The sequence below is a fragment of the Balaenoptera borealis genome, assembly GCF_965194805.1.
Source record: "Balaenoptera borealis genome assembly, chromosome: X".
NCBI lineage: Eukaryota > Metazoa > Chordata > Mammalia > Artiodactyla > Balaenopteridae > Balaenoptera > Balaenoptera borealis.
In genome coordinates this window covers 116,500,120-116,513,529 of record NC_138881.1, presented here as the reverse complement: position 1 = coordinate 116,513,529, position 13,410 = coordinate 116,500,120, and the positions used below count along the sequence as shown (strand labels likewise).

The window sequence follows — 13,410 nt, the reverse complement described above, 5'->3', positions numbered from 1 at the left end:
TATTAATTTTTTTAGAGTTGACAAAGTAGCTTTATAGTCATTATTTCTTTTAATTCTTATAATAACTATGGCAAGTATGTACCATTCTTAGCATAAAATATAATAGACATTATGTACATAATAGACGGTAAGATACACATTATCATTGGGACTCTCTGTCTCTACTTCCAGTTCTCTATACATTGTTGGCTTTGTTCTTTGGAATAAGCTTCCTCTAGCAGCAGGGGTCATGGCTACGAGTAGCTCTGGAACTGCACCCTCAAAGTTTCCTTCCCTCAGCGCTAGTTTGAAAAACCGTAGTGTGGGACTTTTTACATCAAATTTTCATCCCACTACAAATCATTGTGTGTTAGAAGGGCAAGGTCATGAAGATACAGAACAGTTCTCATTAGAAACCAATATTAAGAGTAATAAGAGGTTGGGCTTCCCTGGTGGCACAGTGGTTAAGAATCTGCCTGCCAATGCAGGAGACACGGGTTTGAGCCCTGGTCCGGGAAGATCCCACATGCCGCGGAGCAACTAAGCCCGTGTGCCACAACTACTGAGCCTGCACTCTAGAGCCCACGAGCCACAGCTACTGAAGCCTGCGTGCCACAACTACTGAAGGCTGCACGCCTAGAGCCTGTGGTCCACAACAAGAGAAGCCACTGCAATGAGAAGCCTGTGCACCACAATGAAGAGTAGCCCCCGCTCGCCACAACTAGAGAAAGCCCACGTGCAGCCACGAAGACTCAACGCAGCCAAAAATAATAAATAAATAAAACAAATAAATTTATTTTAAAAAAAAGAACAATAGGAGGTTGTCTTAGTCCTTATGGGCTGCTATAACAGAATACCATAGACTGTGTGGCTTACAAACAACAGAAATTTATTTCTCACAGTTCTAGAGTCTGAAGTCCAAGATCAAGGTGCCAACAGATTCGGTGTCTGGTGAGCGCCTACTTCCTGGTTGGTTCATAGATGGCCATCTTTTCTCTGTGTCCTCACATGGCATAAGGTGTGAGGGAGCTCTCTGGGGTCTCTTTTGTAAGGGCACTAATCCCATTCATGAGAGCTCCACGCTCATGCCCTAATCATCTCCTGAAGGCCCCACCACCGAATACCTTCACTTTGTGGGTTAAGTTTCAACATATGAATTTTGAAGGGAGGGGAAGTAGTTTCTCATGAAGGGAGAGGGTAGTACAGATATGGCCACCTAGAGGAGTTTTCAGGTAGGTAGCCATCCCGATCTGTGTCTATTTGTCATCATTGTTTAGTTTAATTGATTTAATTTTGTGCTCCTTTCTTTTACCTATTTGTATCACACTCAGTTCTCTTTCCCTGACTCTAGTTCTCATTGCCACTTGTTTATGTTTTTATCATCATCTCAAGTTGAATTTTAAAAATCTCCAGTTTTGAACGTCATTTCAGAGTCTAGGTCTTATCCCTCTATGAAAGTTACTCTTTTTTTTTTAATAGACTTTATTTTTTAGAGTGGGATTAGGTTCACGGCAAATTGAGCAGAAAGTACAGAGTTCCCATATACCCCCGCCTCCACAGTATCTTATTAATTTTTGTTTTATAGTTTTGTTCAATTATTAATATTCCAGCATTCCTAAAAGATGACTGTATTTTAAACATTTTGGACATATTTTGCTTTATTATGCTTTAATCCACTGTTCTGAGACTGATGACTCCCAACTCTACATTCCCAGTGTAGGCTTCTTTCCCTCCTTACTTGTATATCCATTTGTCTGATGGATATCATCAGATTGTCCTGATGACCCTTCCAACAGGTCAAGGAATGGGAATCAGTATCATATCCCCCTCCTGAAAACCTGCTTCTCTTGTGTTCCCATGTCAGTGAGGGTCGTACCATTCACCCAGTTACTCAAGCCAAAAATCTGGATATTGATTGTCCTAGTCTTTCCTTTCTCATCAGACACAGCCAGTCATCATGCCTTGCAGATAGTACCTCCTAAATTCTACCCTCATCCCTGCTGTTGTTGCTCCAGTTCAGAAACTCCCCATCCCTGGCTTGGATGACTGTTCCAGCCTTCAGGCTCATCTGTTTGCTTCCACTCTTGTCCAAATCCTGTCCTTTTCCGAAGCCAAAGTCATCCTTCTAAAATGCAGATCTGATCGTGTTGCTCTGCTGCTTAAAAACTCTTGAGTCTCCCTTTGCCTCCAGTAAAAAACCCAAGGTCTTTCCTGATCTGGCTCCTGCTCATCTTTCTAGCACCATCTCCCATTGCTGCACCCCTCCACCCCCATCAGCATTTTCCTCTAGCTTTCTGGACTGGGACCTCTTGATGTGGGGCAGACTCGGGTGCCAATTCAGACTTTACCAGCTGGGTCAAGTTATACTTAAACTCTATGAGCCTCACTATTTTTTGTTTGTAAAAGAGGATAGCCTAACTAATTCACAGGATTATTATGAAGAGGAACTGTGATAATGTTGGCAAAATACTTCGTATACAGTAAGCGTTTGATATGTGATGTTTTATCATTTATATCAAGCCATACTATTCCACCCCTTGCAAATTCTGCGTAGCGCCCTCCTTGTCTTTTGCATTCTTTCATTTAACGATTATTTCTTGACCACCTACTATGCGCCAGTATTCTAAGAAGCTGGGAAACATGGGTGCACCAGAACAACATTCTAATCCAATTTATTCCTCTTTATGGGAGACCTTTTTGACATTGCTAGGTCTAGGATGCTCTGTGCTACCACTTCCTGTTGTATAGTATTCTAATTCCCTTGTTTCATTTATCAACTTATCGTCCTATAGAGTAAATGATACTAATGGACTCTACTATTAGACTGTCATTTTCTTGCAAGCTGGGTAGGGACTATATTTTATTAATTTGTGTACACCAAGTGTTAACAGTGCCTGATAATCATTCACTTAAATACATGGAGTAGACACGTAGAAGATATTCTGTGAATGTTGCTTGGCTGAAATAAAAATATGAGTCCATAAAATAGTTTTCTTCCATTGTTTACTGCAGGTATTCAGTATTTCAGCTCCCTTGGGCATTTAGGGCTATCCTAGAAACCTGCCTCCTAATTCTATTTTACAGGGATTAAATGCAATTTGAGTACAAACAACTAAGTTTAAAATGAAGTTTAAGAGTATAATTTTTCATAACTTGTGATTGACTTTAGTGTGAGAAAATTCCAGGCCACGAGAACTGCAAGGATCTGACCTGATGACCTTACATTAGTTTTATTTCTATTTTCGTGTTTTTAGATTTTATCAATATCCATTTTTTGAAGTTTTATCCTTTTAGTGGCTTTTATGACTTTAGAATTTGTTTTCTTTAACTATATATTTTCTGCCATGTGCTCACTTGAATGCATGTTTTGACAATTTTTTCTTGCTTTCCTGTGGTCTTTCTTTCTATAGGCTTCCTTCCCTGGGAACTTGCACTTGGTTTTGGTCCTTCGTCCTACCAGTTTTCTCCAACGAACTTTCACAGACATTGGATTTCGATTTAGTCAGGAAGATTTCATACTCAAATTACCAGTAAGAGTATTTAAATGTTTTGTCCCTTTCTCATGAAGACTTTGCACCATGCTATTGATGTTTTTTTTACATGTGGTCACAGAGCATGTAAAAGAAAAAAATAGAATTTGTCTTCCGAAAATGTAAAATCAAAATGCCTAAAAGTCTTCTGCTCCTACTGTTAAAATAGAGGAAAAGATTAATCAACTTGTAACAAAGCAGTTCCTTTTGAAAAAGATGTATGTCACATATGTTGTATATGTGTATATATGTATGTGTGCATGTGTATAAAATCAGGACATTTTATTTTTAGAGAAAAAAAAATGAGTGTGTGTTTTATGTATTTGAACTCCCATGAACTTACATCCTGAGCTAGTTCAGAGTAAAATTTTTTTTTTTTCCAAAAGATATTTTTATACGTTTTTAGAGTTAGGAATAGAGTGCTCATAAATTTTGGTACTTTTGCAAAGATCAGTCCCTCCTGATAAATTATAATTTACTGCAGAAAGCCCTTTTACTTTGTTATGGGCTTAACATTCTTTCAGAAGGTTGACCATTGACAGTGCAAAATTTTAGATCAGGGAGAATCAGGTGTTTGGGTTTCTATGGAGATTACTTTCACTTTACAGAGAAATGTTTTGTAAATGACAACTGTTATTCCCTGAGGAAAGGTAGTGTATCCATGTGGGAGGGGATGTACAGGAGAGAATTGTTAGAACCATTTATAAAAGATAGCATTCTGCTAAATGAATGCTAAAGTTCATTGTACGGCTGTGTGGAGGGATACCACGGAGGGCAGTTAACGGTATCTTTCTTGCTTATTTATATAGGTTGTTATGCTGAGCTCAGTTAGTGATTTGCTGACATACATTGATGACGAGCAGTTAACCCCTGAGTTAGGCGGCACCTTGCAGTACTGCCACAGTGAATGGATCATCTTCAGAAATGTATGTTTCTTTTTGCCCTTACCGTAGAGCCTATAGTTTGTGTCAGCTTTGAAATCTAGTTCTAGAGTTGTTTTTTTTCCTCCTTGGGAAAAACAGGTTTCTGGGGCTCCTATTTTTCAAAAAACATGTTTAATTCAACATCTTGATTTTCTTCCCTAGGAAATATCTAGAAATGATGCAGAGTCACTGAGGATGGCATTTGAATGAGAGGCCTATAGGGAGTAAGGAGATCCTACTCTACCCACCCCCTCCTGTGGCCATGTAGTAACTTGAAGAAACCAAGGGTTTGGGTTCAAATCCTAGCACTGCTGATTTTTAGGGATATAACTTTGTGCAAGTTGTGTAAAAGCTCTCTCAGCCTCAGTTTTTCCAAATATAAAATGGGAAGAATAAGACTTTACCTCATAGGAATATCAGGAAGATTAAATGAGATTACAGATGTAAAATGTTTGGCATTGTGCCTGGCCTATGGTCCACCCTCAAAAAATGCAAGTGATCTTATTAATCTCATCAGCCTAGTGATTCTCCTGGGGCAGTTAGATTTGTAGCAAAGATGCCTTCTGTTCTAGAAATGTACGAATAGGCAAGGGCCCTGTGCCTCACAGGTGTGAATCTGTCCTATAAGAATCTTTACTCCAAATCCCAGAGATATGGGAACCCTTCTGAAGGAAATAATGATATTTAATTCAATCAGGATTCTATTTTCCTCATCCTTATTTTCATTCAGCAGTCCTGTTCACTCGTATGAAAGTGTATTGTCAAAATAAGCAGTGTCTTGCCTTTAATAACCTATAAAGCTATAAATAAAAGAGCAGACACCTTGAGTTGCATGGTAAACAGAGGGTTTATATGGTCTCTACATGTTGTCTTTCTTTCTCTGAGTCATTGATTTTGGAAACAAAATAAACAACCCAACCTTACTTGACATTTTAGGGCAGCAGAGCCTTTGGGGGTCACAATTTCAAATCTTCCCCAGTACCTGAAATGAACTGTTGTGACTAATATTCCTCTGTCACCTTAGTCCATTGCCTTGTTTGAAATGCTAATACTTGCTCATAAATGATAAATATAAAGTGGCTTTGATGTTCTCATTTCTCTTCAGAAGTAAAGTTATTATAAAATAATTTTGCAGTTTCAGAATTTAATAGAATAAGGAAACACTGTGTTTTGCAAGAGAATAAAACAAATTACTCTTTACCTGGCATCTTTAAGAAAGAGTGTTCATCGGCGTTCGAGAAATAAGTACGGAAGTTTAGGTAAAAGACATTTGAGAAGACTTTCCACCTCACTTTAGTTTCTTAGGGGCTTAGATGGAAAGTTAGAGTTGATTGTCGAGGGCATTGCCAGCTTTCCTCAGCAGAGTTCATAGTATATATGTTTGCTGTCATACCTAAATGAAAGTTAATACAATTGCTGGTCTAGGTTTTGATATGCTGGCAGAACTTCCATCCAATTAAAAGAATCACGGGCTCTTTGCAGGCTATAGAAAATTTTGCCCTCACAGTGAAAGACATGGCTCAGATGTTACAGTCCTTTGGAACTGAACTGGCTGAGACAGAACTACCAGATGATATTCCCGCAATAGAAGAAATCCTTGCAATTCGTGCTGAAAGGTACCACCTGTTAAAGGTATGTCTGATAGAAGGGACAAACCCAAATTTCCCATAGTCTTTCTTTTGATAGAGAGATGTTCAGTGTCCATTTCACACAGATTGCTGGGTAGGGAGACAAAGGAGATATTTATATATTATAAAGCACACTGTTAAAAACAAAAGAATACTTTACAAGAGGAAGATGTCCTGGATATGTTGAATCGAAGTGTTCCTTGTTTAAATGGTGCATTCTCTTGAGCAGCTGTTTATTTGTAAATAGAATAGTTTATCAATGCTCCAGAATAAGGGATCCACAGTCATTTTTGTTGCCATGCATTCTGTATCTTATAGAAAGGCCCTCTCATTTGGAAAGCTAGAGTGAGGATCAAGAGGCAGACAGGTGTTCTGTTTCAACATCCAGCAGAGGTACACTGTGAAATGGAGAAGGAGAACTTGATGAGGAGTCAGGAGGCCTGGTTTCTTGTTCCAGCTGTGCCATATACTAGCATTGTGACCAAGCCAAACATTGCTAAATTGATTACAAGCTTTCTTTTCCACAGAGTACTAGTTCTTGATGTCTTCTACAATAGACCATAGCTAGCAAGTTGATCTTACTCTCCTCCTCAGTTGTCTGGAGTGTTGTGTTGTGAAGGATTCTGAGTCACGTTTCAGACAATCACCAAATACTTTTAGATTCACTTTCCCCCAAAAGTTTGAGCATGATCTGAACAAGCACCAGGCATCCCTGTAAAACTTATGTCCTTTGTACGATAACAGGCATGCTGGGGGCACTGACAGATACGAGCTCTATGTGGAGGTGACATTTTTATGTTAAGAAGAGGAGAGAAATGGAAATTTTGAATCATAATCTAAAAGCAAAACTCTATTCAAGGAAAAAAAGCTCTGTCCCTCACAAGCTGAGTGACTTGGTCATTTGCTTACCCTCTCTGAGTCTCAGTTTCCTTGTATGTACGATGGGGTTGATGATGATGATGATGATGATACATGCATACCTTGTAGGGCTGTCGTGAGGATGAAATGAAGTAAGTATCTGATGTATGTCAAACAGTGTTTGACACATGGTTGGCACTTCATAAACAGTAGCTCTTAATGTTTATGTTATTATTTCGTGTTGGTGGTGGTATCTTGGAACCTGTTCCCAGAAAATACATGGGCACCCAAATTTTTCCTTAAAATTTCAGAGGGCCTTTGCATCTCCTGAAGGGAGTCATAGATCACTCTTAGATCCTTAAAGGATCAAGATCCTTCTAAGGTTAAGACCTTCTGAATAGAAGTACATGCTTCATGGTGAATTCATTAATCCAAACGTGAAGTAACAGAGTACTTATGGCCAGCAGTGATTGGTAACAATTAAGGATTAGTAGGAAAGATATCTAACTATATCTGAATATGCATTAAATATTATTTGTAACTGTATGCTTTCTAGGGTGGTAGTCTTTATTACACTACTACTGCTTTATTGGAGCACATTAAAAATATTAGCAAAATAGAATAGAATAAATTAGAACTTTCTTTTTTTATTGAGGTATAGTTGATTTACAATACTATATTCGTTTCAGGTGTACAGCATAGTGATTCACAATTTTTAAAGGTTATGCTCCATTTATAGTTATTATAAAATATTGGCTATATTCCCCATGCTGTATCCTTGTAGCTCATTTTATTCATAGTAGTTTGTACCTCTTAATTCTCTACCCCTATTTTGCCCTCCCCCCTTCCCTCTCCCCACTGGTAACCACTAGTTTGTTGTCTATATCTGTGAGGCTGTTTCTTTTTTTGCTGTATTCACTAGTTTGTTGTATTTTTTAGATTCCACATATAAGTGATATCATACAGTATTTGTCTTTCTTTGTCAGACTTACCTCACTTAGCATAATACCCTCCAAGTCCATCCATGTTGTTGCAAATGGCAGATTTCATTCTTTTTAATGGCTGAGTAATATTCCATTGTATATATATACCACATCTTCTTTATCCATTCACCTGTTGATGGACACTTAGGTTGTTTCCACATTAAATTAGAACTTTTTTAAAAATTAATTAATTAATTTATTTATGGCTGTGTTGGGTCTTCGTTGCTGCGCGTGGGCTTTCTCTAGCTGCAGGGAGCAGGGGCTACTCCTCATTGTGGTGCACGGGCTTCTCATTGCAGTGGCTTGTCTTTGTTGTGGTGCACGGGCTCTAGGCGCGCAGGCTTCAGTAGTTGTGGCACACGGGTTCAGGAGTTGTGGCTTGAGAGTGCAGGTTCAGTAGTTGTGGCGCATGGGCTTAGTTGCTCCGTGGCATGTGGGATCTTCTGGGACCAGGGCTCAAACCCATGTGCCCTGCATTGGCAGGCGGATTCTTAACCACTGTGCCACCAGGGAAGTCCCTAAATTAGAACTCTCTACCTGTGACAGAAGGAGGCTACAAACCGAGCATGGGGTACTTCTGTCTGTAAGGATCTTATAAAATTAGTGATTGCAAATCCATCTCAATAAGCAGGGCTTCTTGGAGATCCTCACAGCTTTTGGATTCTGTGGTAATGAGGTATTCCTTGATTTTTCACTTACGAAAGCAAAGGCCGTTCTAGAACTGCTGTTTCTATTCTGCATGCTGTTGCTGTATGCTTCCTTTTCCCCAGGTCATTCAGAATAGGTTCCCAGCAGGCTGATTCATCCTATTTTGCCTTTGTACAGAAGGATATTACAGCTGTAACCAAAGAAGGAAAAATCCTGCTAACAAATCTGGAAGTGCCTGATGCCGAGGACGCTGTGAGTTCAAGACTTGAACATCATCAGCAAATTTGTGGTGACTGGCAAACTATTAATAAGTGAGTAGTACTCTTCTGGGTTTAGAGTTACTTATTTCATACCTCTGAAAGGGAATTATACACTTTTGCTGCTACCTGTTAAGTGTGAAAGTATTCCTGGACCTCTGGGAATCTGAGAACTCCTTCCTGAGTTGTCTCACAGAGACTAGTTTGCTCATAGAGGAGGTTCTGTGGACACTGATAGTCTCTACCTGGACCAAATGTCATGGGCTGTGACTTTGCCTATAATTCTTAACGTCCAGACCAGGTTTATCTGCATACCTGCAACACAAATCGCTGTTTTAATTATGACTTTGCTTTGTTAAGATTGCTGACTCAAGTACATGATATGGAAATAGCTTTTGATGGATTTTGGGAAAAACACCAGCTAAAAATGGAGCAATATCTGCAGCTCTGGAAGTTTGAGCAGGATTTTCAAGAGGTCAGTTAAAACTTTCCTTGATACAGTGTTTTGCATTATGCTGGAGGTTCTTACTCCTTGATCATCAGAAACAGTCTCGTGAGGTGCCCATTTATACCCCCAGAGAGGTGAAAAGAGGCAAGTGTGAGTGAACCTTGACTTAGAATGAAGAAAACAGCTACGAAAATGCCAAGACTTCTACTTATCTGGCTTAAACTCATTTCTTATGAGAAAGCATTTAAGTGCTAACATAGATGACAGGGATAAAGTTGCTATCTACACTGATGTTTGATATTCAAATTTATTTTAGATACAAAATGCTTTCGGCCTATGGGATAACTTTCCAAGGAAATAATGCCAAATTCCTTCATGATTTTTTAAATACCATATATCTATGCTGACCATATTTAATATAATCTAACGAAACATTTTTTTCTGATCCAGCAATTTATTTTCTATGAAAAGCCTGATGTATGAAATTAAATCATGTTTAATTATACATTATTTAAAAGGTTATAAGTATATTCTAGTTCCATCCTTCTGAAAAATCCATCCCATATGGATTTATTTTCTTCTTTTCTTTAATAGTCAGCATCCAAGCTTCTCCCAGTCTCTGTCATAGTATTTTCCCAAGGGTCCAAGGAAAACTCACTTCTCTCTCTTGCACGTGGTCAGCTTGTTTCTACCCATGAGTGGCTGACTCGTCTGGCAGAATCAGTTGGGGGAGGGGCACTGCATTCTGGACTCAGGGCTCAGTTACTACCAGCCTTTTCCCTCCAGTGATTCAGATTTTGAAGTGCTGTGCTCTCCATGAAACCTTTCTTAAAGACAGAATAGGTCAAATTGCTCTTGGGCCTTCCAGATTATTTGTGTCCGTCCCTCCTCCCCAACCAAACACATGCAAAAACAGCACTTTTCCTGAATAGACCCATTGCGCCTCTACTTATATGTTAATTTGCCTCCAGGTTAAATTCTTGTCCCGTGGTTATAGTCTGTTTCATGAAGTCATTGTTGCCTCTGATCAGTATTGCTGTTGTTTGTCTTGGATTGTAATCTCACTGACACGATCTGTCTCTCATAGTGACATGCAGATGGATTCTGGATATTTAGGAATTAACTAAATAAAGGCTTATTTGGCAATTCAGACTTACAAGAAAAAATTGAATATTCTCAAACTTGAGATACTCTTGAACATACAGAATAGGAATATTTTCTTGCATAATCACAGTACAGCGATCAAATTTTGTACATTTACAAATAATGCAATAGCTTTCTAATTATCTGCCATCAGTATTCGGATTTTGTCAATTGACTCAATCATGCCATTTATATCATTTTCCCCCCTCAGCACAGGATCCAGTCTAGAGGGTCGGGTATTGCATTAAGTTGTCATGTGTCTTTAGTCTCCTTTAATCTGTAACATTTCCATAGCCTTTCTTTGTCTTTTATGACACTGACATTTTGGAAAAATACAGTCATTTTTTAAATAAAATATTCACCATTTTGAGTTTGTCTGGCATTGTCTCATGATTAGATTAATCTCCACATGACCAGCAAGAATACTGCATAAGTGATGTTTCCTTTGGGGGGGTATCACATCTGCAGGTAGATTAGGTCCATCTGCCCCTCATTGTTGGTAAGGGTTTTTTTTTTTTTTTTTTTTTTTTAATTAATTTATTTATTTTATTTTATGGCTGTGTCAGGTCTTCGTTTCTGTGCAAGGGCTTTCTCTAGTTGTGGCAAGCGGGGGCCACTCTTCATCACGGTGTGCGGGCCTCTCACTGTCGCGGCCTCTCTTGTTGCGGAGCACAGGCTCCAGTCGCACAGGCTCAGCAATTGTGGCTCACAGGCCTAGTCGCTCTGCGGCATGTGGGATCTTCCCAGACCAGGGCTTGAACCCGTGTCCCCTGCATTGGCAGGCAGATTCTCAACCACTGCGCCACCAGGGAAGCCCCTTGGTAAGGGTTTTGATCACCCCGTCAGAGTGTTGTTGAATTTCTCCAGAGTATAGTTACTTTTTTCCCTCTTGCAACTAGTAGACAATATGTGGGGAGAAAATTTAAAGCCATGCAAATATCTTGCTCCTCATCAAAAATTCCCCATCCAGTTTAGCTTCAAAGTATGATGGTTGTGAAATGCTGATTTTCATATCTCAGTGTAGGTATGTCATGGAGTTGTAACTGTTTCAAGCCCATCAATAGGAACAAGAGTACAAATCATTTTGAAGAAGCTAGGAAAATGTCTATCAAGAATGCTGTTTGGGGGAGTTCCCTGGCGGTCCAGCGGTTAGGACTCTGCGCTCTCACAGCTGAGGGCCCGGGTTCAATCCCTGGTTAGAGAACTAAGATCCCACAAGCTGTGCGGTGCAACCAAATAAATAAATAAACAAATAAAGGGGGATTTTCAAAAAAAAAAAAGAATGCTGTTTGGTGTTTATCTATTTATTGGGCTCATGGCTTCTAGTTTTTAATTCATTACTGTTCTTAACTGTTTTGGTGTTTCCACCTGACTGCTGTGTCCTTGTGACATGTCCAAACATTTTGATCACTTCTTTACTTCCTGGCATAAAGAGATGTTCCAAACTAATCTTATTCCTACTCTGCCTCAGCCCTGGAACCAGCCAATTTCCTGCAAAGCCCCGGTTTCTTTTTCTGGGAAATGATATTAAAGACCAAGATCTGGGTGCTAGGTGTGCTCATTGCTACTGAAGGGTCTTTGTTTCTAGAACCATTCACCATAGAGCTAGGGAATATATATGCATGTATATACACATATATATACTTCCATACCTGTCCATATACACATGCCCTTACATGTACATAGTGATCTTTTATAAATCATCAGTACACACTGATGTCTAGCAGGTTAAATTTTAACAGATTAAATTGATTTCTGTGAATAAAATAACTGAAGACATTTTCCATATGTGCAATTTTTCCATATTGATGTTCTTAATTGCTAGCATTTACTACAAAACTTGATTATTGAGGGAAAATGCTTAATAATCTATATGCTTTTAAGACTTTTTCTCCCCCTTATTTTTAGCTCGTGAGTGAAGCTGAACTTCTTTTAAACCAACAAGCAGAGTTGGCAGATGTAACAGGGAATATAGCTCAAGTAAAACAAAAAATTAAAAAGTTGGAAAACTTAGATGAAAATTCTCAGGTAAGATTACATTTTAGATGTTCTCTATATTTATGGAGTATAATAGTCACATTTTGATGCTTTTTTTAGTAATATAAACCCTTATTATGATTAATCTCTCATAGCAACAATCTGTATAATTGGTTCAGTAATATTGGTCTGTATTCTGTTTTGTTCAATGTGGGCCTGAGTTGACTCTGCAGTTATGTTATGTAGTTGTAACTGTTTCAGGCCCACCAATAGGAACAAGAGCATAAATCATTTTGAAGAAGCTAGAGAAATGTCTATCAAGAATGCTATTTGGTATTTGAAAATGATGGAACATAACAACATAATTCCTTAAATAACCATCATTTGATATATGCAATTGAACCAAACATAGATTCATACAGATAGATCTACTTAGCCTTACCAGTTGTGTGACCTTGGGTAAGTCGATTTAAGTTTTCTAAGCCTCAGTGTCCTCATCTATACATTGGGGATGTGATGACCTACTTCTCAGAGTGATTGTGAGGATTTATTTAGATGCTGTAGATAAAACACTTAGCACAGGGCTTCCCTGGTGGTGCAGTGGTTGAGAATCCGCCTGCCAATGCAGGGGACACGGGTTCGATCCCTGGTCCGGGAAGATCCCACATGCCGCGGAACAACTAAGCCCATGCGCCACAACTACTGAGCCTGTGCTCTAGAGCCCACGAGCCACGACTACTGAGCCCACGCGCTGCAACTACTGAAGCCCGCGCGCCTAGAGCCCGTGCTCCACAACGAGAGAAGCCACCACAATGAGAAGCCCACGCACCGCAACGAAGAGTAGCCCCCGCTCACTGGAGCTAGAGAAAGCCCCGTGCGCAGCAACAAAGACCCAACACAGCCAAAAATAAATAAATAAAATAAATAAATTTATTAAAAAAACAAAACAAAAAACACTTAGCACAGTACCTGGGATATATGGATATATGGTAAGTACCCACAAGAGCCAGCTATCATTGTTCTGCTGATCTTAAAG

The 13,410-nt window shown here is 39.2% G+C and overlaps 1 protein-coding gene across 13 annotated transcripts in view; it reads left to right on the top strand.

Moving 5' to 3' along the window:
- The window catches only part of MCF2 (MCF.2 cell line derived transforming sequence), a 71,208-nt gene that overhangs the window by 14,715 nt on the left and 43,083 nt on the right, over positions 1 to 13,410 (top strand). For 11 of the 13 annotated variants that reach the window (XR_014239409.1, XM_082376069.1, XM_082376072.1 and 8 more), the window contains 6 exons: positions 3,390 to 3,509; positions 4,319 to 4,435; positions 5,915 to 6,064; positions 8,727 to 8,860; positions 9,167 to 9,281; positions 12,306 to 12,425. Coding sequence is in view for 12 of the 13 variants with exons in the window: in XM_082376069.1 (XP_082232195.1) it covers positions 3,390 to 3,509; positions 4,319 to 4,435; positions 5,915 to 6,064; positions 8,727 to 8,860; positions 9,167 to 9,281; positions 12,306 to 12,425 (756 nt within the window). In the remaining variant the exon portion in view is untranslated. The remainder of the gene's footprint in view (positions 1 to 3,389; positions 3,510 to 4,318; positions 4,436 to 5,914; positions 6,065 to 8,726; positions 8,861 to 9,166; positions 9,282 to 12,305; positions 12,426 to 13,410) is intronic. The other 2 variants (XM_082376076.1, XM_082376075.1) reach the window with 1 other exon arrangement.